General features: G+C 63.7%; 2 protein-coding genes across 2 annotated transcripts; both read left to right on the top strand.

Annotated features, from left to right (window-relative positions):
* The first annotated feature begins 4976 nt into the window (after window positions 1-4976).
* Window positions 4977-10577, top strand: LOC142093011 (cation channel sperm-associated protein 4-like). Its single transcript, XM_075173875.1, has 11 exons — window positions 4977-4997; window positions 5114-5182; window positions 5276-5422; window positions 5790-5891; window positions 7087-7184; window positions 7451-7559; window positions 7899-8032; window positions 8229-8441; window positions 8909-9034; window positions 9314-9476; window positions 10461-10577. The coding sequence occupies exons 1-11, from the start codon at window positions 4977-4979 to the stop codon at window positions 10575-10577; spliced, it is 1299 nt and encodes a 432-aa protein (XP_075029976.1).
* A 274-nt stretch (window positions 10578-10851) lies between these two features.
* On the top strand, window positions 10852-20339 carry E2F2 (E2F transcription factor 2). Its single transcript, XM_075173582.1, has 6 exons — window positions 10852-11851; window positions 17200-17287; window positions 17654-17873; window positions 17989-18147; window positions 18330-18444; window positions 18735-20339. The coding sequence occupies exons 1-6, from the start codon at window positions 11561-11563 to the stop codon at window positions 19218-19220; spliced, it is 1359 nt and encodes a 452-aa protein (XP_075029683.1). The 5' UTR covers window positions 10852-11560; the 3' UTR covers window positions 19221-20339.
* The last annotated feature ends 2816 nt before the right edge of the window (window positions 20340-23155 follow it).

Below are 23155 nucleotides of genomic sequence, written 5' to 3'. Positions count from 1 at the left end.
TGTTTTCCCCATCCCTTGGGCTGGAGGGAGATGGGGTGCACCCATGGATGGGAGGAGCAGCACCCTGGGGGTGGGAGCCCCCGAACCCTCTTGCTGATTGTAACTTCTAGGGTTACGGTAGGAATCTCATTAATTGTTTAATAGCTTTGAAATGTCAGCTCAGGTATGGGAGGAATTAACCCTAGGCTGCCGTCTCCCGGCGGAGGTGTCTGCCAGCTATTTTGGGTGCTGCTCTGCTTATCTGATATGGAAGGAGTGAAGACGCTGCCGAGCCCCGGGGACCATCTGGAGGTGTAGCTGGAGCCCTGGGAGGGGGGAAAAGATGCTTTTTCCAGGGGTTTCCGCTCTCTGCCTTGCAAACAAGGGCTGCCTGGTGCCCTGGGGCTGGATTTGAGCTTTTTGGGCTGGAAGGGGTGATGTTGCTCCCCCCAGGATACCCCCCCTCAAGGGAAGGGAAGTTTCTGGGCTGCAGCTGCCCTGGCTCTAATTAGGGCTGCTCTGAGCATTGCAATTCCCCAGCTGGCATCCACACTGTGCACCCCTGCCCGGCCTGGAGCCCCCCCGGGTGCTGGGGGTGGGGGGCAGCACCTCGGGGAAGGGGCGATGGGGGCAGAAATGCCTTTCCCTCCCCTTGGATTAATGCTGCGGTTTCCCCTTTGGCCCCGGAGCAGATGCAACCTGCCGGCCGGCTCAGCTGCGGAGCCCCATGGCTGCAGCACAGCTGGGCCGGATCCTGCTCCCTAGGGAAGGTGCTGGCCTGCCTGCAATCAGGGTCAGGCCTGACTGCTCTTCCCTGGGGTTCAAATCCCCCACCTGTAGCACCATCTCCTCCATTCCCTGGGTTGGGTTTCGGCTTTGCTGCTGGGGGCTCGGCCAGGCGCAGCGTGGGTGCTTGCCCCGTGGCATCGCGGTGTCCCCGGGGTGCTGCAGCATCCAGGTGAGCTGGGTCAGGGGCTGCAAGATGGGAGAAGGAGGAAGAAGGCTGGAGGGGTCTTGGGGCACAGGGTGATGCAAACCTTCCCCCACATGCACCGTCTTCAGCCTCCATCCCCGTGATGGCCGACGTGAGCTCGGGGTGCAGCCAGCACCCAACAAGCACCCCTTGTCCGTGGGCATTTCCACAGGGAAAAGCAGCACGTGGGGTACCCAAAAAGCACCAGCCGGTCCAACGGGATCACGAACCCCTGGGAACATCCCTCCCTCCTCCCAGCTTGATGTCCCCAGGCTCCCTGAGGGCAGGTTATCCTCTGGCACCCACGGATGGGGTGGGATGGGGTGACACAGTGGGATGGGGTGACACGGGGCTGTCCCGGGGCGGTGGGAGGCAGGTGAGGGTGTCCAGCTGCAAACCACCGCTTCTGGGAACCGAGCTGAGGTTAATCTAATGGCTAAAAATAGGGGTTTGCCATCTCCACTGGCTTTCAGCTTGGGAGGAAAAGCTGAGGGGTGGGTTAGGGGCGAGCGTCCCCGTGCTCACCCCGGTGTCGTGGTCCTCCAGCTGCGCCAGTGCTGATGTGCCAAAGGGATTTAATTGGGATGGGTGGGAAAAGCACCGCGGGAATGAGCCAGGGGACGGGGATGGGTCTCGGTAGCTGCAAAATGGGGCTCCCCGTAGTGTGAGCACCCCAGCTCGCCACGGGTCCCCCAGCTGGGACGATGGCGGTGGAGATCCTGGACCCATGGGAGCAGTTAATGAGCCTAGTTTGGGGTTACTGGGAACAGTGGGGACAGGCACTGGTGGGGTGGGAGAAGTTATCCTGCTGGGGCTTTTGGGATGGAAACAGCATCGGGGAGGCAGACGGGGACTCCCAGCCTGGGGGAGCGGTGGTGGCCCCCTGTCCCCGTCCCCTCACTGTGGGGTTGGGGCAGGGGATTCCCCTCGGCTGGGGCTGGGGGCCGCGGCTCCTCGGGGGCCCCGGGGTTTGGCAGGGTGAGGGGTTGGCGCTGGCTCCCAGGGCCGTCGCCTCCTCCCCCGTGGCGGACGGATCCCAGCGTCTTTCCTGGAACAGCCGCTCCGCCGTTCCCAGGCCCTGGGGATGGGCGGGGGGGGCACAAACCTCTCCTGGACCCCCAGCCTGGGCAGTGGCGCGATGCCGATGCTTTCCTTGGAAACCCTGCTTTAGGAAAAAAAAAAAAAGAAAAAAAGAAAGAAAGAAAAAGGGAAAAAACACAACTAAAAATAGATGCCGTTGCCCCGCCGGGGCTGGGATTAACTCGCAGGGCAGATTTAGTGCAAGAAATGCCCCCGGCCCCCGAGCAAACCGGGCTTTGCTTTTATCTTCCCGCCTATATTTCATGGATGCAAAAAGAGGATGAGGAGAGCAAAAAAAGAACCCCAAGGGGGGGTTGAAGGCCAAGCGTCCCCCAGCCGCTGTGCCGGTGGCCGGCCAGGCCGGCTCACTCGCCTCTTGGCAAGAGCGGGAGTCTGATGCAATCGGTTGCGCTGACGGAGGCCGCGGTTCCCCACCTGTATTTGCCATTGTGTGCCCGGAGCTGTTTGCAGGTGTTTGCTGGCGCCGCACTGTCTGAGCCGCACTTCCCTCCTCCTCCTCCCGCTGCCTGCCCCGGCCAAGGCCTGGGCCCCCCCCCCTCCGCCTCCTGCTCCCCGGCTCCCCGCCAGCCGGCCGCCGCCTCGCTGGGACGGATGCAGCCGCTCACACGCGTGGCCTTGGGGCGGGCGAGCACGGCTTGGGCGCGCTCACGCGTGGGATCGGGTGCACATGTGTGCGCTCGCAGGGCGCGGGGCGTGCGTGCTGTTAGCGTGTGTGCACACATGCCTCCAGACGCTTACACACGCGCCTGTGCACGCTTAGGCGCACGCATGCGTTTGCATGTGCGTGCATGCACTTACACATGCACATGTTTACGCGCATGTGTAGACAGACATACCCCAATGAGTGTACGCACATGTGTACACATGCACGCTCTGGCAGCCACACATGTGCACACACACCCGCAACAAGGCACCAGCTGCACGTGTGCTCCTCCGAGACACGTGTGTGCACACGTATGTATGCACTAATGCACATGGGCTGCAACACACAAATGCACTACCCTCAACGGGCACGTGCATGCACACACACGGATGCACACACACGTGCACACATGCACACACGCATACACGTGCACGCACACAAACGCATGCACATGCACGCACACGCACATGCACGCACACAAATGCGTGCACGTGCACGCACACACATGCACGCACACAAATGCATGCACACGCATGCACACACATGTGCGCACATGCACGCACACACGCATGCACATGCATGCACACACACACGTGTGCACACGCACATGCACGTACACACACATGCATGCACACACGCACGCACGCACACCCCAACCCAGCCAACAGGGACACGCATCCACACCCGTACACATGCACAGCACCCCAAATCCAACCAGGCAGCCCCCCCAGCACCTTGGTCCCCCCCACCCCAGGCACCCTGGCTTTGCCCCCAGCCCTGGAAGCCGCCCTCCCCAGGGGGGGCCCTGCGGCCCTTCCAGCTCCTCCCGGCCCCGGTGACGGTGCCGAGGGACCGGAGCCCGGCCTGGCTCCGTGGGTGGGGATGACTCAGGGCCGCCGGTGTATTTTGGGCTCTGCTGGGGATGGCACCCAAACCGGCCCCACGCGGCTCATCCTGCCCGGCACAGGGCGTTCCCAGTGCCCTCGACACCCTGCTCACGCCTCGCCCTGCTCCAGTTCCCACGCCAGCGCTGAGTGGGGAAACTGAGGCACGCTCGGGATTTCCAGTGTGGGGAAAGGGTGAACAAAACCCCAGCCGCCCCCACCACCCACCCAAAGGCACCCAGGTTTCCTCTGGCACCCTCCACCCCAGAGGCTCCTAATTGCCAGGCCAGGAGGGCTCATCCTGCAAACCGAGCTGTGGTGGAGCTCAGCACCCCCTTGGCTGGAGCTGCTGGGAGTGCTATGGGATTGGGGGGGGCTATTCCGGCCCCCTCCCTTTAACAGGGAACAAACAGGGTTGTCCGCCCTCATTTTACAGGTGGGGAAAGCAAAGGCCCCTCCTCCCCCCCCTGGAGACCACCCAGCGTCCTGGCAGCCCCCCCGCGTGCCCCTGCCAGCCCCTCGCCTTCTTTTTCCCACTGGTGACACCGGGGCTCTGTCCCACGGAGGGACCCACGGGGCTCCCCACGCACCTGAACGTAGCCCCAAAATTCACCGGGACCAGGGCTGCAGGGAGGCGGAGGCTGGAGCGGAGGAAGGAAGGTTCGTTACCGCTGGGTTTTAATTAACGAGGGGATTTGGAGCAGGGAGCTTTGTGATGGGCTTGATCACGCAGAGAGACCCGAACCACTGACACCCATGGGGACATGGTGGTGGACCCACGGGCTCTCCTGGGGGTGGGCGAGGATGGGTGGGTGATGGGGGAGCGTTTGGGGGCTGGATGTGATGTGGGGAAGGTTGTCCTGGTCATGGGGCTGAATCAGCAGAGAAACCTGGTCCTCCAGCCACAAAAAATTGGGGCCTTTGGATCCCTGGGCTCCCTCCGTGCCTCAGTTTCCCCAGCTGTAGAGAGGGAAGTGGCTGCAGCTCCAGGAAGCAAACTGGGACAGAGGAGGGGCACTGCTGGGATAACTGGGAAAGGCCCATGGTGATACTGGCCCAGCCTGGTTCTGGGAGTGCTGGCATGTGTCCCTTGTCCCCCCACCTTTCCCTGGCTGTGCAGGGGTGCTGAAGCCACCAGTGTCCCTCTGGTTTCAAACTGGAGCCAGACCAGTTTGGGGGACTGAGTCCCCATTAACCTCTCTGCCTCCACAACGCTCCTCTGGTCCTTTCCCCCTTCCATGCCCCCCCACCCCCCTTGCTGGGGAGAAGCAGTGATGTCACAGGGCATGGAAGCGTGATGTCACAGGGCACGGAAGCGTGATGTCACACATTCTGCTGCTTGGAAAGGTGAGGTCAGGCTGCAAGCGGGCGCCCGGGGCTGCTGCCAGCACCCGCCATGGCTTCTCTGTGCAGGAGGGTGAGGGGGCTCTGCCGTCACCCTGGGTGGGGGGGGGGAGCTGCGTCTGGGGGGGCCGGTTCCGATACGGTGCCACCAAGCGCCTGTCTGACTGTCTGTCCCCTCCCTGCCACCAGTGCAAGCAGGAGCTGGACATGAAGCCGCGGTGGCTGCTCATCCACTTCAGAGATGTGGTGCGCAGTGAGGTAGGGTGGGGTGGGCGATGGGTGCCGGACCCGCAGCCCACCGGGACAGCGGGGACACCCCACCTGGGTTCCCCACCCTGCCTCCCCTTCCAGGACTCCTGGGAGCACAAGGAATACATGGCCAAGGTATGGATGAGCCGCTTGTTCGCCCACCCTGCTGTCAAGCTCACCCTGTCCGTGCTCATCATCATCAACGAGGTGTTGATCGCCAGCCAGACCCCCCCGACGCTGCCCTGGAGCGTGAGTGCTGGCCGTGCCCACCACCGCCTGCCGCTGCCCCTTCCCGCTCCCTTACCTTTTCCCCGGCCCTTTTGCTGCCTCCGGGATGGGTCCGTGAAACCCCACAGCCCCGTTTGATGGCAGAGGGATACCCCAAGGTGGCTTCTTCCCTGAGAGCTTCGTGCCTAGGGAGGGGGTCACCACGCTCACAGCTGGGCAGTGAATTCATCCATACTAGCCACTGGAGAATCCACAAGGCTTTGTATTTGACACCCAACATGGGTTTGATGGGAGAACCTCAACTGGTTTCCCAGTGGGCCGTTGCCACGTGTCCCTCGGTCCTGCCCTGGGGCCCAGTGGTGCTCTTGCCTCCTTCTTCTCCCCCCAGTTCCAGTTTTGGCTGAGCCATATCATAGACATCGTCGTGCTGGTGGCCCTGGTCACCGAGGTCCTGCTCAACTGGCTTAGAGGTTTCTGGCTGTACTGGAAGGTGGGAGCTGCAGCAAGCCAGGCTGAAGGCCCTCAGCATCTCTCTCCCATCCCAGTGTCCCTATGTTCCTGCATCCCTGAGTCCCTCATCCCTCCATCTCTGCCTCCCCCTGTCTCCCTCCCTGTGTCCCTCGCTCCCTGCATCCTTCTGTCCCTAAGTCCCTCCATCACTCCATCTCTCCACCTCTGTGTCCCTATATCCCTCTGTCCCTCCACCCCCGCATCCCTCCATCCCTCTGTCCCTGTATCCCTCTGTCCCTCCATCCCTGCATCCCTCCATCCCTCTGTCCCTGTATCCCTCTGTCCCTCCATCCCTGCATCCCTCCATCCCTCTGTCCCTGTATCCCTCTGTCCCTCCATCCCTGCATCCCTCCTTCATCCCTCTGTCTTGCATCCCAGTGTCCCTTCATCCCTGTGTCCCTCCATCCCTCCTTCCTTGTGTCCCTCCGTCCCTGCATCTCTCCATCCCACGGTCCCTCCGGCTGCGGCCCGGGACGCCGGGGAAGGCCGGGGGGGGCCGGGGCGGTGCGGGCCCCGCAGCCGCGGCTCGCTGCTGCCGTCTGCAGGGGAGAGGAGGAAGAGCCCGGCTCACCGCCGGCCCCGCCGCGCTGCCGGGAGCCGGGCTGCGGGGCTGCCCCCCGGGGGGCACCGGAACCTCCTCCGGTGCCCCCCCCGCAAGGACCGGGACCTCCTCCGGTGTCCCCCCGGGAGGGACCGGGATCTCCTCCGATGCCCCCCCCGCAAGGACCGGGACGTCCTCCGGTGTCCCCCTGGGAAGGACCGGGACGTCCTCCGGTGTCCCCCCGGGAGGGACCAGGGACCTTCTCCAGTGTCACCCCGGGAGGGACTGGGACCTGCTCCAATGTCCCCCAAGAAGGACCGGGACCTCCTCCCGTGCCCCCCCGGCAAGGACTGGGACCTCTCTCGTGTCCTGCCGGGAAGGACCAAGACCTCCTCCGGTGTCCCCACCCCAGGCACAGGGATGTTTGGCCTTGGGGCTGCTGTGGCTAATGGCAGCTGGTGGCCCATCACCTGCTACCAGGCCAGTTGTGCCCTCCTGGGCAGAGCCACGGGGCACACGTGCCCCTCGCAGCCCCCTCTCCCCTGTGGATGTTCCTGTGGGAGGAACATTAGGGGAAGGGCCCTCATTTGGGGTCCGCAAGGGCAGCCTCAGCCCCCTCCTCCCCTGCCTGCAGGATGGCTGGAACATCTTCAACTTCCTCCTCATGGTCTACCTCATGGTGGGGCTGCTGATCCCCAAGTTGAATGTCCAGAAGATTTTCCAGATCCTGAGGTGAGCGAGGGAAGGGGGGGCCGTACCCCAAAGCCTCCGATGTCCCTGCATTGATTTGGCCAAGGTGTGGTGCCCCCATCCCATGTGCTGGATCTGCACTGGGAAAGGCAACGTCACCGCTTGTTCTTCACCCTCGCTTTTTTGCCCTGATTTGGGGCGCATCCCTGGCAGTGCAGCCCCTCCCCAGACCCTGATGGTCCCCCAGGAAGGGACCAAGGCGTCCTGGCACGGTCAGCGCGGTGACGGGAGCTCTCGCTTTGCCCCAGGGTGATGAGGCTGCTGCAGATCTGCGGACCAGTCAACGTGCTTCAGGCCATCCTCAAGGTCATCCCCGACCTCTGCAACGTCATGTTCATCCTCTTTAACTCCATGCTGGTAAGCGGCTGGGAAATGCCCGCCTGGGCTGGGAGCATCGGCTTGGGGAAGTGTCTTGACCAACGGGGTCCAGCGCTGGCCATGGCATCTCGGGGACCATGGGGACAGCAGGCACACAGCCAGCAGCAGGATGGTCCTTTCCCACCACGTTGGTCCATCTCACCTTCCCGGCAGGCTCTGGGATGCTGGAGGGGGGTTTTGAGCTCCTGGCACCAAGGCTGAGGAGCTCGGCTGGACCCTGCTCATGCCAGGGAGCCCCTGTGCTAGGGCTTGGAGAATGCTGAGCACCCTTCCCACCATGAGGAAGGTGCTGGGACCCCCCTCACTGTCTCCATGCAGATCTTCTCGGTGCTGGGCATCATCCTGTTTGGCAAGTCTGTCCCGGCCCATTTCGGTGACCTGGGGAAGGCCCTGTACTCGCTCTTCAGCTGCATCATGCTGGACGGCTGGCTGGACATCTACAAGGCCTTCCAGTGAGCACGCAGCAGGGTGTGAGCCCACCATGGGGCGGGGGCTCAGGGACCGCTGGGGCTGAGCTGTGTCCCCCCACCCCGGGAGGGATGTGGGGTGCACGGGGGGCTCCTTTCCCGTGGATGCTGAGAGGTTCCCCTGGGGCTTGGTGCTGGGGAGGTGGCCAACCATCAACCAGATGGTCCCTGTCCCCAACAGGGAAGAAGGGCAGACCCTGAAGATGATGGCGGCTGTTTACTTCATCATCTTCATCGTGAGCCAGGCCTTCGTCTGTGCTAACCTACTGGTGGCTGTGGTGACATCCAGCCTGTGGGAATCCTTCTTCACCCAAGCCGAGGAGGAGCAGAGAGAGCAGGAGCCCAGCCTGGAGGAGAGCCAGGACCAGGCACCCAGGGCAGGCTGCCTCTGTGGGCAAGTGTGGGCAGAAAGCATCTGTCAAAGCTACCTTGAAAGGGCCATGTTTTGGTGGTCCCCCGTAGAGATGGCCTGGGTGGAGAAGAGCTTCATGGTTCTTCCTCCCCAGCCAAAAGCCAGGAGAATTTTGACAAAATGGGTGTTTCTTACAAAAAACATCAAAGGGAGGAGGGGAAGAGGCTAAAAGTGGAGATTTTCCAGCAGTTTGAAGGTGGTTGTAGCAGAGATCTGCACTTTGCACCCACCATCAGCATTTGAAGGCCGGGATTTCCACCTCTGTAGTGCTGGACTCTGGGCTTGGCTTGTTTGATGATGAGGGTTGGTCCTTTCGTGCAACCGGTGGAGGGGAGGACATAGCCACATTGCTGTGTTAACCCTTTCAGCTAAACGGTGGGGTGGCCAACATGGACCCTCAACTCAGCCCGAAGGTGATGGGGGACTGGGTCTTTATGTACATCTCCCAGGACCTGTTCACCTACAGCGGAGTTGGGGGAGCTGAGCGAGGAGATCTTGCTTGAAGTCCAACACCTCTTGGAAGGCAGCAAGGAGAACATCGAAGAATACAAACAGATCTTTGAGGACCTCAGCGTGTAAGACCTGCTGCAAACCTCCTTCCTCTTCGCTGGCTTGGTCGTAGGGTGGATGGGGTGGAATCAGCCAAGGGGAAACCTCTCCAGGGAGAGATGTCCCTTTGGGGTTGTCCCATCTGGAGGCATTGGTGTCACAGGGAGATATCAGCCTGTGGCTTCTGGCATGGGAGAGGACTTTGCTGGTGGAAAGTCATGGCTGGAAAGCCTGGAGAAGGCTTATTGAGCAGGTACTGGGGGGGGAAGGATGCTCCTAACGCCTCCCTTGGCTGTGCCTCCCAGCATCATCAGGGAGGTGAAGGCCATTGAGTTCAACGCGGCGCAGGAGCACGAGCTGATTCAGCAGAAGCTTTTCTACACCACCTTCTCGGACAGCCCTTACCCCACCGAGATCACATTGATGATGTGTGGGGACATCACCTCCACTTTGTCCGAACTGGAGGAGGTAGGGGCACCACCTGCCAGCCCGAGCCCCCACAACCCGGGCCCTCCCCATACCCCGATGTCCCTGTCCCAAGGGTCACCCAGCTGAAGCCAGCCCAAGGCAGCCAAGCGACACCGATTTATCCACCCTGTCGGGCACGGCGTTGTCTTTGTGCGCTGAAAAGGAGACAACAGTTGCCTTCTCCCCGTAGGGGGGAAGATGAAGGTCTGGGTGGGTTGAGCTGCCAAGCTCAGCCGTGCTCCTGGCAGAGGGACACGGTGCCCAGCCGCGCGGTGGCTTTACTGCTGCCAGGCTTTTTGATCTGCCCCAAAGCCCTTGCATGGTGGGAGGCAAATGTCTGTCCTGGATCAGAGGCTCCTGGCAAATTTTTGGGGGTCCCCCCCCCCCCCCCAAGCTGAGTTGGAGTCTGGAGGTCTGGTGTCCATCTGGTGTCCATCCTCATCGACAGCAGAGGCCATGGTGCTGGTGTGTGTGTCCGCCCATCTGTCTGTCTTCCAGGAGGCTTCTTTGCAAGAAAGTCCATCCCTGCACCTGAACATCCTCATCCCAGACCTGAACATGAGGTTGCCTTATGATGGAGAGGAGAACGATGGAGAGGAGAACGATGGAGAGGAGAACGATGGAGAGGAGAAGGATGGAGAAGAGAAGGATGGAGAAGAGAAGGATGGAGAGGAGAAGGATGGAGACGAGAATGATGGAGAGGAGAATGATGGAGACGAGAACGATGGAGAGGAAAGAATGGATGGAGGGTAACCAGGTGATGGAGAGGAACCAACGGCTGTGGCTCGGTGGCCTCAGCAGGATTAAACTGTGGCTCAGCTCAATGGCTGTGGTGGCCTTTTACTGGTCCCAGTAAGTCTCGGAGTTGCCCTCACCCAGGGATTGGCCATTGCCCCGGTGCTTTCTGCCGCTGCTGCACCCTGAAATACCCCGTGGGCCAAATGGGGAGCCCTTCTCCCCCTCTTTCTCCCTCCCCTTTGCCAGGCAGACCTGGTGCACCCCGAGGACACGTGGTGGGTGGCCGATGGCCGGAACTGGGGACCAGTGGGTGGTGCGTTGAGTGAACCAGGGGCCAAATCTGCTCACGCTGAAGCCCTCTGAGATCCCTGCCCCCCCCAAACAGCACCGACCCCTGCCCGCTCCCTGCCTGGGGGGGGGGGTTGCTGTCAGGCAGCCTCTGGCTGGAGAACCCCAAAATGTTTTGTCTCCCAAATAGATGCAAACCCCCCGCACGCCGGGTGGCTGCAGCTGGGGATGGGGGGGCGATGGGGGTGGGGGGGCGATGGGGGTGGGGGGGCCATGGGGATGGGGAGGAACCCACTAGATTGGGGGGGGGGGAGTGTTCTTTAATAAATAAATAATTAATCAAAAATCAATCCCAACCCCAGTGACCCCCTCCCTCCCATCCCAGGCGCCCCCCCCTCCCCGAGCTGGTGATGCCAAAGAGACCACGCCCCCTGATTTGCATGCAGGGCCCCGCCCCTTCCCGCCCGCCCGCGGCCGCGCGGCCCCTTTAAGGCCCCTCCCGGCGCGGCGCCGCTGGCTGCTGCGGGTGGGGGGAAGGGGCGGGGCGGTGGCGGCGGCAGCCAATCAGCGCGCGGCGTTTTCCGCGGGAAATCTGAATTTCGCGGGAGGGCGTTTGGCGCTTAAAAAAAAAAAAAAAAAAAAGAAACGAAAGGGAAAAAAAAAAAGAAAAGAAAAGAAAAGGAGCGATCGGGGCCGGGCGCGATCGGGCAGGAGCGGAGCCGGGCGCGGGGGGCACCCGGCCGAGGCGGGGCCGCGTTCCGGGCTGCCCCGGCCCCATCCGGCCCCAGCGCGGGCGATTTTTGGGGCTAAAGGCGCCTTTTCCGCCCGGTTTTGGTGGTGCCGCCGCCGCGTTGCTTCTCTGCAGGTTTTTCGGGGGGGGGTGGGTGGGGTGTGTTTGGAAAGCGGCCGGTGTCAGCGCCCGGTGGGGGGCCCCCCCCCAGGGCTGCTCCCCAAAAATGCCACCGCTGAGATTGTGACACCCCCTCCCACTTTGCTGCAAAATCGCGGGGTGCTTCTGCCCCCTCCCCCGGTCCGGCCTTCTCGGAAAGGACTTTGCAATGCTGCGGCTCTCCAGGGGAGTGTCCCCCGCCCCGGGGAGGGGGAGTGCCGCCCTCCCGCCCCCCCCTCCTCCCCATCACCACCACCCGAAGAAGGTCATGTCGGTGATGGGCTCCTCTGAGCGGGGGGCTTCCAGCCTGGGCAGCCCCCCGTTATCCACCGGTTGCTTCACCCAGGTCTACACGCCGGCGGCTGTCAGCGTCCCCGCTTCCCGGGGGGGGTGTCTCTATGCCACCCCCCAGGGCCCCCAGCTCAGGACCCTTCGCTCGGCCTCAGCGGGACGGCTGCCGGTAAGGTGTCTGCACCCCAGCCCCTCCTTGGGCATCGCTTCGGTGGGACGGGGGTCGGGGGGCTCTGTGCAGGGCAGGGAGCAAGGAGTGGGTGACCCCAGGATATAAAGCACCCTCCCCTTCTAAATTTTGCAGCTTATATTGGGGTCTGCACCCCTCTCAGATGTCTCTTTGGGGTGGGGGAGGGTAAGGTTTGAAATCAGAAGTCGCAGTGAAATGGCTCAGATGTTTCTCAACTTCCCTTTGCCCCTGCGTGCCCGCAAAGCTGGCTCCCGGCTTCCGCTTTTCGGCCTTTTTTGGCCTTTTTTTTCCCCCTTTCTCCGGCTTGCAAACAGTTCGGGTCGTGCCTCAAAGCCCTTGAGGGGCTGAGGCCCTTTGCAAACCTCTTTTCACGTTAAGGAAGAGAGGGCTGGGTGCAGGCAGTGCTCCTGCCTGCTGTGGGGTGGGGGGCACCCTCCCCGCCCGCTGGCTGTCCCCGCTTCGGGGCTGTGACCCCCCGGGGTGACCCATCACCCAGGGAGGTGGGGGGGACACGGGGCAGGGGTGGTTCAGCACCGCTGCCCGAGCTTGGTTCCTGCCTGGGGTTACAGCAGGGCTTGAAATGCCTTTTTTTCTTTGGGGGGGGGTGGTGAATTTGAAGCAATCCCCTTCCTCCCTGGGACACCCCAAGGCTTTGAACCTGAGACCCCGATGCTGGGAGCTGTGCAGGTTGGCACGGGGAGAGGGTTGCTGGTACTGGCTGTGTCCCTGTCACCGAGCCTGGGGTCAGGGCTGCCCAGCACCCGCTGCCCAAAACGGGGAAACTGAGGCCAAGGTCGGGCACTGGCCCCGTGCCCAGCATCAGGGTGCACGGGCGGCTGTGCCCAGCCCGGTTCTCCTCCTGGAGGGCCCCCGCCGAGCCCCCGGCCGGTCGGCCCTGCTGGCAGCTGGCATTTAATTCCTACCCGCCCCAACCCGGGCGCGTGTCCAGCCCTCACTGTGAGCCTCTGTTCTCCCCAGGTCCTGGGAGGGATCCCAGACCCCGCTAACTTCGATTTAGTTTGTTCAAGGCTTGATTTATTTATTTATTCCACCCCCTCCCCTGCCCTTTCCCCGGTCCCTGATGCTCGGTGCCAGCTGGGGACATTGCTGCGGCTGGGGGAGAGGGGGTGTCTTTGCTCCCCGCTTTGTGCCATGGCTGTGGGGGTGGCTGGGGCCGTTGCGAGCCCCATCCCGGGGGGCTCCGGGGCCACCTGTCTCCTCCCCGGCTTCTTTGTCTCCAAACCACGTGAGATGCCGCATCCTGCGCTGCCAGGGGCTGTTGTTTAAGGAGACACCCCCTCCCCTAAAAACACCCCACAAACTCAGAGTCCCCGTTTCCGTGCATCGCTGCGGAGGTGGTTTGGGGTTAACGGCCTCTTTGGCATCACCACCATCATCATCATCACCCACGCCAGGAGATGCTCAGGGTGCTCCTGCTTGCGGCTGTTCCCTGAATGGGGTCTGGGGGGGGGCTTGTGTGGCACTTGGGGACATGAAGGGCTTGGGGACATGAAGTGTTTGTCCCCAAGTGACACTTGGGGACAAGAGGTTTGGGGTTAATGGCCTCTTTGGCATCACCACCATCATCATCATCACCCACGCCAGGAGATGCTCAGGGTGCTCCTGCCTGCTGCTGTCCCCTGAATGGGGTCTGGTGTGTGTGGGGGGCCTCGTGTGACACTTGGGGACATGAAGTGCTCCCCCTTGGTGGCTTGCAAGTGGCGTTCCCCTCTGTTTCCATCCCATTCCCTGATGCCGTGATCCCATTCCTGGCACTGGAGATCCTATTTCCAGCCCCAGTGTGACACTCGCAGCCCCGGCAGCTGGGGCTCCCCCCCCACCCCCCCCCCCCCGTTTATGGGCACAACCTTTGTGTGCAGATCCGGGGCAATCAGATAATGAAGGTTTCCTCCCAATTCCCGAGCAGGGCAATTGCGGCCGCTCCCACCTGCTTGTGGGATTTGTGCCGTATAAATGATCAGGGGTCACTGGTCCGGCTGGAGGGAGCCCATCACCCTGCGTCCAGCCGCGGGAAAATGGGATGGGTTTTCTCTCGTGGTTCCAAAAAAGTCTCAGATTTCCCTTAGTCTCTGATTTGAGGGTCCTGGAGTAGGTAAATGCGTTTTCCCCCATGAAAAAAATGCAAACGAAACGGTTTTAGCCCGTGTCAATCCCCCCCTGAGTATTTGCCCTGCTCCTGGCTATATGGGATCTCTATAGGGGCCATAGATCTCTATAGGGGCTCAGGGCTGCGAAGGAGCCCTGGAGACAGCGATGTCTTCACCGCGGGGTCCCAGCTCTCCCTGCCTCCTCCGTGCCGGGACAAGGGCGTTCAGAGTCCGCCGCGGTTTCGGTGCGAGCTGGCAGGGCTGAGCCGCCCGTGCAAAGAGCACCCAGGGTGGCTGGAGGGTGGCAGCCCCTGTGGGTGCTGGGCTGGAGCCCTTCCCCGGTCGGAGAACCGCTCAGCAGCACCCCAGTTTTTACTGGGGTGACCCAGGGTGATCCCATCAAGGGGTTTTCTGCACAGGCAGGAGGGGCAGATTTTTAGGGGTGCTGGGGAGGGGCGGGGATGGGTGGGAAGGTGGTGGCCGCCCTGTCGCCTTCGGAGGGGCTTTTTCTGGCTCTGGCTTTTGCAGCCTCCAGCTCCTCTCTGCCGGGGAACGTCTCTGGCCAGGCCTTCCCCCTCCGTCCGTGCTGGGATGGGGCTGTCGGCGGGGATGGAGATGCCGGCTGCATCTCGGAGCGGTACCCAGGGTGGGGGTACAGCCTTCCCCCCCAGCGCAGGGTGGTCTCCCCAAACTGGGGCCAGGGCTGGGGTCAGCCTCCCTCCCCTGCCCACGGTGGGGCTGAAAGCTCCCCTGTCCCCCCAAATCTGGGGGTTCTCCATCCCTCTGTCCCACCCCCCCATGCCCCGCTAGCGCTCAGCCATCCCAAAGACCGGGAGGGGGGGCCCTTGGCATGAGCAGCACGTGGTGGCACGATCCCGGGGTGCCCCGTGGCCCCCCGCCAGCTCCGGGTGCCCGTCCCTGGGCGCTGCGTTCCCACGCCCCAGGGTGGTGGGGGGGTGAGGTGTCGGAAGGGCTGGCACATGGTGGGGGGGCCAGGGGGGGCCCCAGAAGGGCCAGGGCAGGGCCCGGGCAAGCCCGGAGAAGGCAGTGGGTGCTGTTGAAAGGAAACGTTGGCAGGAGCAGCGCGCAGCGGCCCCCCCGGGGGGAGAGGGCTGCTCTGATGCTTGGGCTGGGCACGGGGTGTAGCCCCCGGCATCAGGGCTGGGCTGAGGGCTGGCGGGGGGCCCGGCCTGCCCCCCCCCTCCACCTTACCCCCCCCCCCCAGCAGGCTCCTGCCCTCGCCCGAGCCTCCTTTCCCACTCTCAGCATCGTATCGGGGTGTAGCTGGTGTGTCCCCCCCATCCTGGGAAGCTGAGAGCTGGCGAGCAGCACGGGGGGGTCCCGCAGTGCTCTTGGGGGGGGGGGGGTCTTGGGGTTTGGTCCGTGTCCCACCCCCTCCCATCTGCTCGGGTTCGTGTCCCCCCGCCAGCCCTGGCAGGGTGCTGGGAACCCCTCGCTGTGCCCCGCTCAGCTGTCGTGTGCCTAATCCTGCCCAGCTCAGGGGGGGCAGCAGCTGGGACACAGGAGGGACCCCCTTGTCCATTGTCCCTCACTGGTGTGTACCAGCGCCATGGGGTCTTGCCCAAGCCCACCGAGCTCCCCCTGCGTGTGGGGGAGCAGGGGGTCCCCCTTTGTCCCCTCCTGCACATACAGAGGGGAGCCCACCTTGGTGGCCGTGGCTGGAGGTGGCCGGGACCACCAGGACCTGCCCTGTGTTGCTCCCGTGCCTCAGTTTCCCCATTGCTTGGGCAGATGGGGTACAGCTCAGCCCCCCACATCAGCAATGAGGACGCATGGGTGGCCATGGCCACTGGTGTCCGGAGAAGCAAGGGTTTGGGTGCCAGCAGAAGGGGGACCCCAGATGATGCCCCCCCGCCCCATCCCGAACCGTGCTGGCAGATGCGTTGGGGTCTGATCCGGGGCAGGTGTTTCCCATGCGCTCGGTGTTAACCGTTGGGGTGCCGGCAGCTCGGGGGCAGATCCGGGGGCGCGGGGCCGGGGATGGAGGCACGTTCGCTGGGGAAAACCTGCTCGGGGAAAGGAGGGAGGGAACAGATTCCCACAGGAGCTCGGGACCAACCTGGCTCCCTGGGGGGGCGGAAAACAGCCCCCGGCGCTTCTCCCGCCGGCCCCCTCGGGTGGGAACGCCGCCGAGGTGCCCAACCCTTCCCCGCAAAGTGGGGTGCGCTCCCCAGGGAGCTGCTGGCGGAGCTGCGCTGAGCCGGCACGGGGATCTGGGCACCATGCGGGACGTGCTGGGGGGGACCCTGTGGGACAGCCCGGCCTGGGAGCAGGTACTGGGGGGGGGACGGGGATGGGATGGGGCTGGGGGGCTGCTTTCTGCTGCTGAACCAAAGTGTCCCCCCAAGGGCCCCCTGCTCGTATTTGGGGATGTGGGGGGACCCTGGGGGATTTGCACTCATTGCAGGGGTGGTTTGGTGGCACCCCCCCAGCTCCTCTCTGCATCCGCTCTGCTGCACCCCCCCTTTCCCTGGGTCTCTTCTCCCCAACTGATGCTGGGGGGGGGTCCCTTGGGGGCGATTTCAAAAAGCTGCTTGCCCTGGTGAGGGGACAACATGCGCAGGGAGGTGTCCCCGCTCCCAGGACCCAGCACCCACCCCTCCTCTCCCCCCCCACCCCGCCTCACCCGTTTCCCTCCAGCTGGGTGCACGTGTTCGGGGCACCCACGGGTCCCCGGGGAGGGCTGAGCCCAGCCGGTCCCAGCTGCGCCAGTGGCAGCTGGGTGCCCTCGGCTGCCTCCAACCGTGGCCGGGGGGGTGAACCCCCACACCCCAACAAGCCAGCTGGCAGGGTGGGAGGGCGAGGATCCGGTCTCTGAGCCGCCGCGTTCCCAGGGCTCGGCCCCGTGGAGCCGTGCCAGGAGCTGGGGGCGAGGGGAAATCCCGGTGGGTTCCCCACGGCTGCCAGGGGAGCGCCGGGGCGGGCTGGGGTGCTGCGGCGGAAGCGGGCAGGAAGCCATGGGGGGTGCCGGGACCCCCCTATCTCCTCCCCACCCAACTCTCCCGGCAGCCCCCTGCTCTGCTGGGTGCTGCGGGAGCCCTTCCCAGAAGGGGTTTTGCAACCGGATGAGTCTCTCACAAGATCCCCCCACCCAGGGCTGTGGCACCCAGGGCTCGGCCGATGCCCCGGGGGGGGGTCCGGGCGGCTCAGGGGGGTGTCTGGCTCAGCCCCGACGCGGGGTTTTCTCTTCTGCTCCAGGCCAAGAGGAAGCTGGACCTGGAGGGCCCCGAATTTCGCACGCCCAAGGGGAAGGGCAGGACGCTGGCGCGGGTCCCCAGCCCCAGGAGTAAGTGGCGCTGGGCGAGACTGGGCGGGGGGGGAGCTGGGAGGGGGGCAGACCCCATTTCTCTCCCCTCTTAGAGCTGCTGCGATGTCCCCTCTAGCATCACCCAAAGTGACCCGAAGTGGCACCGTGGGAGCAGTGCCCGCGCCTCAGCCCCTCCTCGCTGCTGCTTGGCAGCTCTTTGAGCCGGTTCAACTCACTGCGCTGGCAGAAAACTCCCTGGGGGGGGGGTGTCATTTCTGGGTTATTTTTCCACCAGGTTAGAGATCGTACAGTGTTTAATGTCCCCAACATGTCCAGCCTCGTGTCACCTCCGTCCCACGCTAAGGAGAGGATGGGGGGGGGGGTGTGTCTCTCGTTTCCCCGCAGCCCCCAAATCTCCCGGGGAGAAGACTCGCTACGACACCTCGCTGGGGCTGCTCACTAAAAAATTCATCCGTTTGCTGAGCGAGTCGTCCGACGGCGTCGTGGATCTCAACCGGGCGGCCGAGGTGCTGGAGGTCCAGAAACGTCGCATCTACGACATCACCAACGTGCTGGAGGGCATCCAGCTCATCCGCAAGAAGTCCAAGAACAACATCCAGTGGATGTAAGTGATGCTGGAAGGGACGGACATGGGACGTGGGGACGGGGCAGGGTGGGGGGACAGGCGCCTGGGGGACATGCAGGGTGTCCTGCCGCTCAGGTGCCATCTCCGCTCGCAGGGGGACGGGGATCTTTGAGGACGCGGCGGTGACGGCGAAGCAGCAGGCGCTACGGGGGGAGTTGGCCGAGCTGGCCAGGACGGAGAGGACGCTGGACCAGCTCCTGCAGGACTGTGCCCTGCAGCTCCGGCAGCTGGCCACCGACGAAGCCAACCAGAGATATCCTTGCTGGGGGAGATGGGGAGGGAGGATAGGGTCTTGGGGACCCCTCTGAGTCACTTCTCCTCCAGTTGGCTTCCTCTGCGCTGGGGGGGGGGATGTTCGGAGGTCGTTGTCAGGATGGGGGGGTTGAGCCGTCCCGCTCGCAGCCCCTCTTTTTCCTATACCTCGTCCCCGTCCACGCTGGCGTACGTCACCTACCAGGACCTCTGTGCCATCAGCAACTTCCAGGAGCAGACGGTGATCGCCGTGAAGGCTCCCCCGGAGACGCAACTGGAGGTGCCGGACTTCAGCGAGGTGAGCGTGGAGCCGGGAGCCGTTCCCCTTCTTGCAGCAGGGTTGGGGCCGGAGGGCGGGTGCTGCTGTGGGTGCTGCTGCATCTGCGCCATCCTTGGTGGGTTCGTCCCAAGGGTACAGCCCAGCATGGCCCTGGGTGGTTTTGGGGTGTCTCCGTGGGGCTGTTTGACCCTGACCTGGTCCTTTAGGGGTTGCGATGCCCTGCCGGGACCCCGCACGGGTTGGGGACAGCAGGGTGGGATATGGGTGCCCTTCTGGGTGCCACCCTGAGCCTTGCTTTGCCCTCCCAGGACAACCTCCAGCTCCACCTGAAGAGCACCAACGGCCCCATCGAGGTGTACCTCTGCCCGGAGGAGATCGCGGAGGAGAGCCCCACCAAGGACCACGGCGTCCCCTCCGCCGCCACCTCCCCACGGGACCACGCCGTACCCCCTTCCCTGCCCAACAGCCCCGGGCCAGCCCCACGGCCACCCCACGCCGTCCCCCAGAGCTGGGGGGGCACAGGAACCCCCTCCTCACTCCCATCTCTGCCTCTCACCGTTCCGGGGGGGCCCAGCTCACTGCTGGAGGTGGAAGCCGGGCTCCTGGGCTCACCCCCGCACCTCCTGCAGCAGACGGAGGACCAGCTGCCCTGCACCCCCTCCCACCTGGACTCAGGACCCTTCGTCACCTTCTCGCCCCCCCTGGAACAGGACGACTATCTCTGGGGGCTGGAGGGCGAGGGTGTCAGTGACCTCTTCGAGGCGTACGACTTGGGGGACCTGCTGAAACACTGAGCCCCCCCACTCCCCCATTGCCTTTATCTGCTCCGGTCACTTGTGTCCCGAGTGCGTGGGGTCTCTGTAGGGTGGCTGGTGGGTCTGGGAGTGCTGGGTTTTCTGAGGGTGGTGGTGGGGGGGTGGCTCATGTCGGCCACCCTGGTGGCTTCTCCTCGCTCTCCTGGCTTGGTTGTCACTTGGGGGCTTTGTTTGTCACCTCGCTGGGCTCCGGGAGCGTCCTGGGGAGGTGTAAGCCCCTGGGAAGGATCCAGCCACGTCCCATCCCAGCGCTGGCCATAAAACCGCAGGGGGCCAGTGCCGACGCTCCCCACCATAACCCCCCACCACCCTGGGGCTGCTGGTGGACTGGGGGTGCCTTTGGGTGCACGGGGTGGGTGGCAGAGAAACCCCTGCCCAGAATGGGCCGTGTTGGGGGGTATGTGTGTCATGTTTTGGGACCACTCCAGTTGCTCCCCAGTAAGACTGGTTCTTTGGGGTCATTTCGGGTTGTTTTGAGCGGCGTTTCCCCCTGTTGCGGCTGGAATACCCTTAAAAAAATAATCAGGCAGCAAAGCTGAAGTCACCTTTGGGTGAAGAGAGGATGAAGCTCATGTGCGGGCACTGCACCCGCAGCCTCCAAAATCAGCGGCTCCGGCAAATCCCCGGCCAGGACACGGAGCCATATTTCCCGGGGGGCTGCAGCCCCTCTCCCCCAGTCCATACCAGCTCCCTCCAGCCTCTCGGATCTATTGGTGCTGGGGGTATTGAAACTGGAGTGTAGTGGGAGGAGGGATGCTATCAACTGGTGGCTGGAGCATCACCTGTGGAGAGGGGCTTGGGAAGCAGTGCGGGATGAGCCCCCGGACACGGGGCTGGATACGGCTTTTAATTGTGCCATTGCAAAATATATGTAATTATTGCACTGTATTTATACGGGACCCCCCTTTCGGCACGGCACTGGGGAGGGTCAGGTTGGTTATTTTGATTTTTAAGCGAGTGTATTTAAGTTGTCCTTCCTCGGGTTGGTTCTCCTGCGGTTTGGCTCGGAGGCGGTGTGGGTGAGAGTGTGTTTTGGCGTGGAAAAACTTGTGGCACTTGATGCTTTCTGCCCGGGAGGGGATGAAATAAAATAAAACTTTGGAGTTATAAGGGGTTGTTTTCCTATAAGCAGCAAAACGCTGGGGTGGTTTGGGAGGAGGGAGGTGTTGGGCTGGTTTTCCTCCTGTTTTCAGTGTAAAAAAGGCTGTTTTGGGGGCTTTTAACTGGCCAGACTGCTCTGGAGGAGCTGGTGGAGAAGGGGGTTGAGATGAAGCTGTGGCTGGAGTGAGGGAAACAGGTCCGACCTGCTGCGGATTGGTGATTTCCAGCCCAAATCCGGCTGGGATGAGCCTTCGCCGGAGCCTTCGCCCCTTGAACCAGGAGCGTGGGAAAAGCCCCGGGGCGGGGGGCCGGGTCCCTGCGGGTGCTGGAACTGGGGCGGGCTCGTGCACCCAGATTTGAGGGCAGGTTTGGAGGCTGCAGAGCGAGACCCTGGTGGGGCTGTGCCCATGGAGGGTCCTTCCCCAGGGTGCTGCCCCAGGTCACCCGTCCCTGCCAAGTCGCACCATGACCTGGTGATGCCAACAGTGCTGGTGGCACGGTGATGGCCGGTGGTACCTGGTGATGGCCGGTGGTACCTGGTGATGGCTGGTGGTACCCGGTGATGTCCAGTGGTACCAATGATGGCTGGTGGTACCCGGTGATGTCCAGTGGTACCAGTGATGGCTGGTGGTACCTGGTGATGTCCAGTGGTACCAGTGATGGCTGGTGGTACCCGGTGATGTCCAGTGGTACCAGTGATGGCTGGTGGTACCTGGTGGTGTCTGGTGGTACCGGTGATGGCCGGTGGTACCTGGTGACGGCCGGTGGTACCTGGGGTCGTGGCACACATTGGCCTTGCATCACTCGTCTGGTGGGGCGGAGGAAGAGGAGGAGGAGGAAGAAGAGGAGGAGGAGGAGAGCCCCGGGCCAGGTAAGCCGGGTGAGGGGCACTACAGAGTGCTGTAGTCACGGTCCTGTCCCCATCCCTCGTGGGGCTGCGTGTCCCGGAGCAGTTTGGGGGTGTTCCCAGGCCGTGTCGCCCCCCCGCGCAGTCCCCAGGCCGGCCAGGAGGTGGCAGGGCCACCCTAGCAAAGGGGCTGTCCCCAGCCCCGCGCCTGGAGGGACCCCGCGGTATACCGGGGAGAAGCGGGGTGTCGGGGGGGCGTCTCGGCCCTGTCCGGGGGGGGCTGCAGGGTTTGGGGGGGGTTCAAGCCCGGCCCAGGCTGCTGTAAGCCTCTGCCCTGAGCTGCCCCTATGGCTGCTCTGCTGAGGCCAGTGACCCCCCCCGCCGCGTCCCCCAAAGGAGGGTCCGGAGGTGCCTGTCTGCTGGGGGGCTTTTACCCATCGGGAACCCCCAAATTCCTCCTGTTCCCGTCCTGCCTGGGCTGCAGCCTCTTAACCCTGTGTCTGCCAGAGCCCTGCTGAGGGAGATGTCCCGGGACCTCGGTGATTGCTGGGCCCCCCCCAAGCGGGGGCTGCACCCCAAAGCCAAACCGTGGGCACCTCTGCTTGAAGGGCTGAATCTTTAAAGTGCAACCGTTCACCCTATGGCCTGCAACGGCTCTTTCCGCACCTCTGTCCCCCCCAGCACCCCAGTAACACCAGATTAGAGCAGGACTTGGACCGGCTCTGTCTGGTTAGGCACAAACCTGAGTTCTACTGAGCCCCACTCCAGGCCCAGTAAAGGGGATGGGGGTTTGTCACCCCCCAATCTACCCTGGGTGAGGGGTGCTTGGTGCGGGGACCTGGGGGGTCTGCAAAGCAACCTCGCACCCATGTTGTCCTTTCTCATGGCAAACCAGCCCCACAGAGAACGGCTGAGGCTTTTTGTCCCCTTCTTTCCAGTTTGCCCCCATGGTGGGATGCACTCGGCATGTGCCCGGCCTCAGCGCCTGCCTGCAGGCTGTCCGGGCTTCCCCGTCCTCCGGGAAGAGCAAATAACCAGGGAATGGGACACCAAAATCCAGCTCCTTGGACCTGCGAGGGCTGGGACGAGGCGAGGGGACGGGTGGCTGCAGAGGTCCCCTCCGGCGGGACGATGAGCCCCCTGTGAAGAGCTCAGGGCTCCGGGAATCGGTCCCTGCCGAAAGAGGGATTGCCCCCTCTGGGTCCGAGGAAGGTCAGGGTGGGCAGGCCTCCAGTTAAACCAGTGCTTCAGGGGGACTGGGTTTAATCCCAAGCCATCCATGCGCTACTTGTGTGCCCAAGTTGGGCTTCGGGTGAGACCTCACTCCTGGCCTCCCCATCTCCCCTCCATCTCCCATCGTGCCAGGATGGAACGGTGCTGTCCTTTCGCCCAGTGCGTGGTCACCCATCGCTGGGTGCTCGCCAGCTTCTCCCTAGGCGAGGTGGGTGCTGGGGTGCCAGTGCGAGGTGGGTGCTGGGATGCTGGGGTGAGGTGGGTGCTGGGGTGCCGGGGTGAGGTGGGTACTGGGGTGCCAGTGCGAGGTGGGTGCTGGGGTGAGGTGGGTGCTGGGGTGCCAGGGTGAGGTGGGTGCTGGGATGCTGGGGTGAGGTGGGTGCTGGGGTGCCAGTGCGAGGTGGGTGCTGGGGTGAGGTGGGTGCTGGGGTGCCAGTGCGAGGTGGGTGCTGGGATGCTGGGGTGAGGTGGGTGCTGGGGTGCCGGGGTGAGGTGGGTGCTGGGGTGCCAGTGCGAGGTGGGTGCTGGGGTGAGGTGGGTGCTGGGGTGCCAGGGTGAGGTGGGTGCTGGGGTGCCAGGGTGAGGTGGGTGCTGGGATGCTGGGGTGAGGTGGGTGCTGGGGTGAGGTGGGTGCTGGGGTGCCAGTGCGAGGTGGGTGCTGGGATGCTGGGGTGAGGTGGGTGCTGGGGTGCCGGGGTGAGGTGGGTGCTGGGGTGCCAGTGCGAGGTGGGTG

This window comes from Calonectris borealis, chromosome 25 (assembly GCF_964195595.1).
Source record: "Calonectris borealis chromosome 25, bCalBor7.hap1.2, whole genome shotgun sequence".
Taxonomy (NCBI): domain Eukaryota; kingdom Metazoa; phylum Chordata; class Aves; order Procellariiformes; family Procellariidae; genus Calonectris; species Calonectris borealis.
Note: the sequence above shows the minus strand (reverse complement) of the source record. Positions and strands in the feature narration are given on the sequence as shown.

What these genes read in the sequence shown, in the direction of transcription:
- LOC142093011 (XM_075173875.1), top strand. Translation starts at nt 4,977, where the DNA reads ATGGCTTCTCTGTGCAGGAGG. An exon ending in TGGCTTCTCTGTGCAGGAGG is followed by an intron (nt 4,998 to 5,113) that starts GTGAGGGGGCTC and finishes CCCTGCCACCAG; the next exon opens with TGCAAGCAGGAGCTGGACAT. An exon ending in GACATCTACAAGGCCTTCCA is followed by an intron (nt 8,033 to 8,228) that starts GTGAGCACGCAG and finishes TGTCCCCAACAG; the next exon opens with GGAAGAAGGGCAGACCCTGA.
- E2F2 (XM_075173582.1), top strand. Translation starts at nt 11,561, where the DNA reads ATGCTGCGGCTCTCCAGGGGAGTGTCCCCCGCCCCGGGGAGGGGGAGT. An exon ending in ACCGACGAAGCCAACCAGAG is followed by an intron (nt 18,148 to 18,329) that starts ATATCCTTGCTG and finishes GTCCCCGTCCAC; the next exon opens with GCTGGCGTACGTCACCTACC. An exon ending in AGGTGCCGGACTTCAGCGAG is followed by an intron (nt 18,445 to 18,734) that starts GTGAGCGTGGAG and finishes TTGCCCTCCCAG; the next exon opens with GACAACCTCCAGCTCCACCT.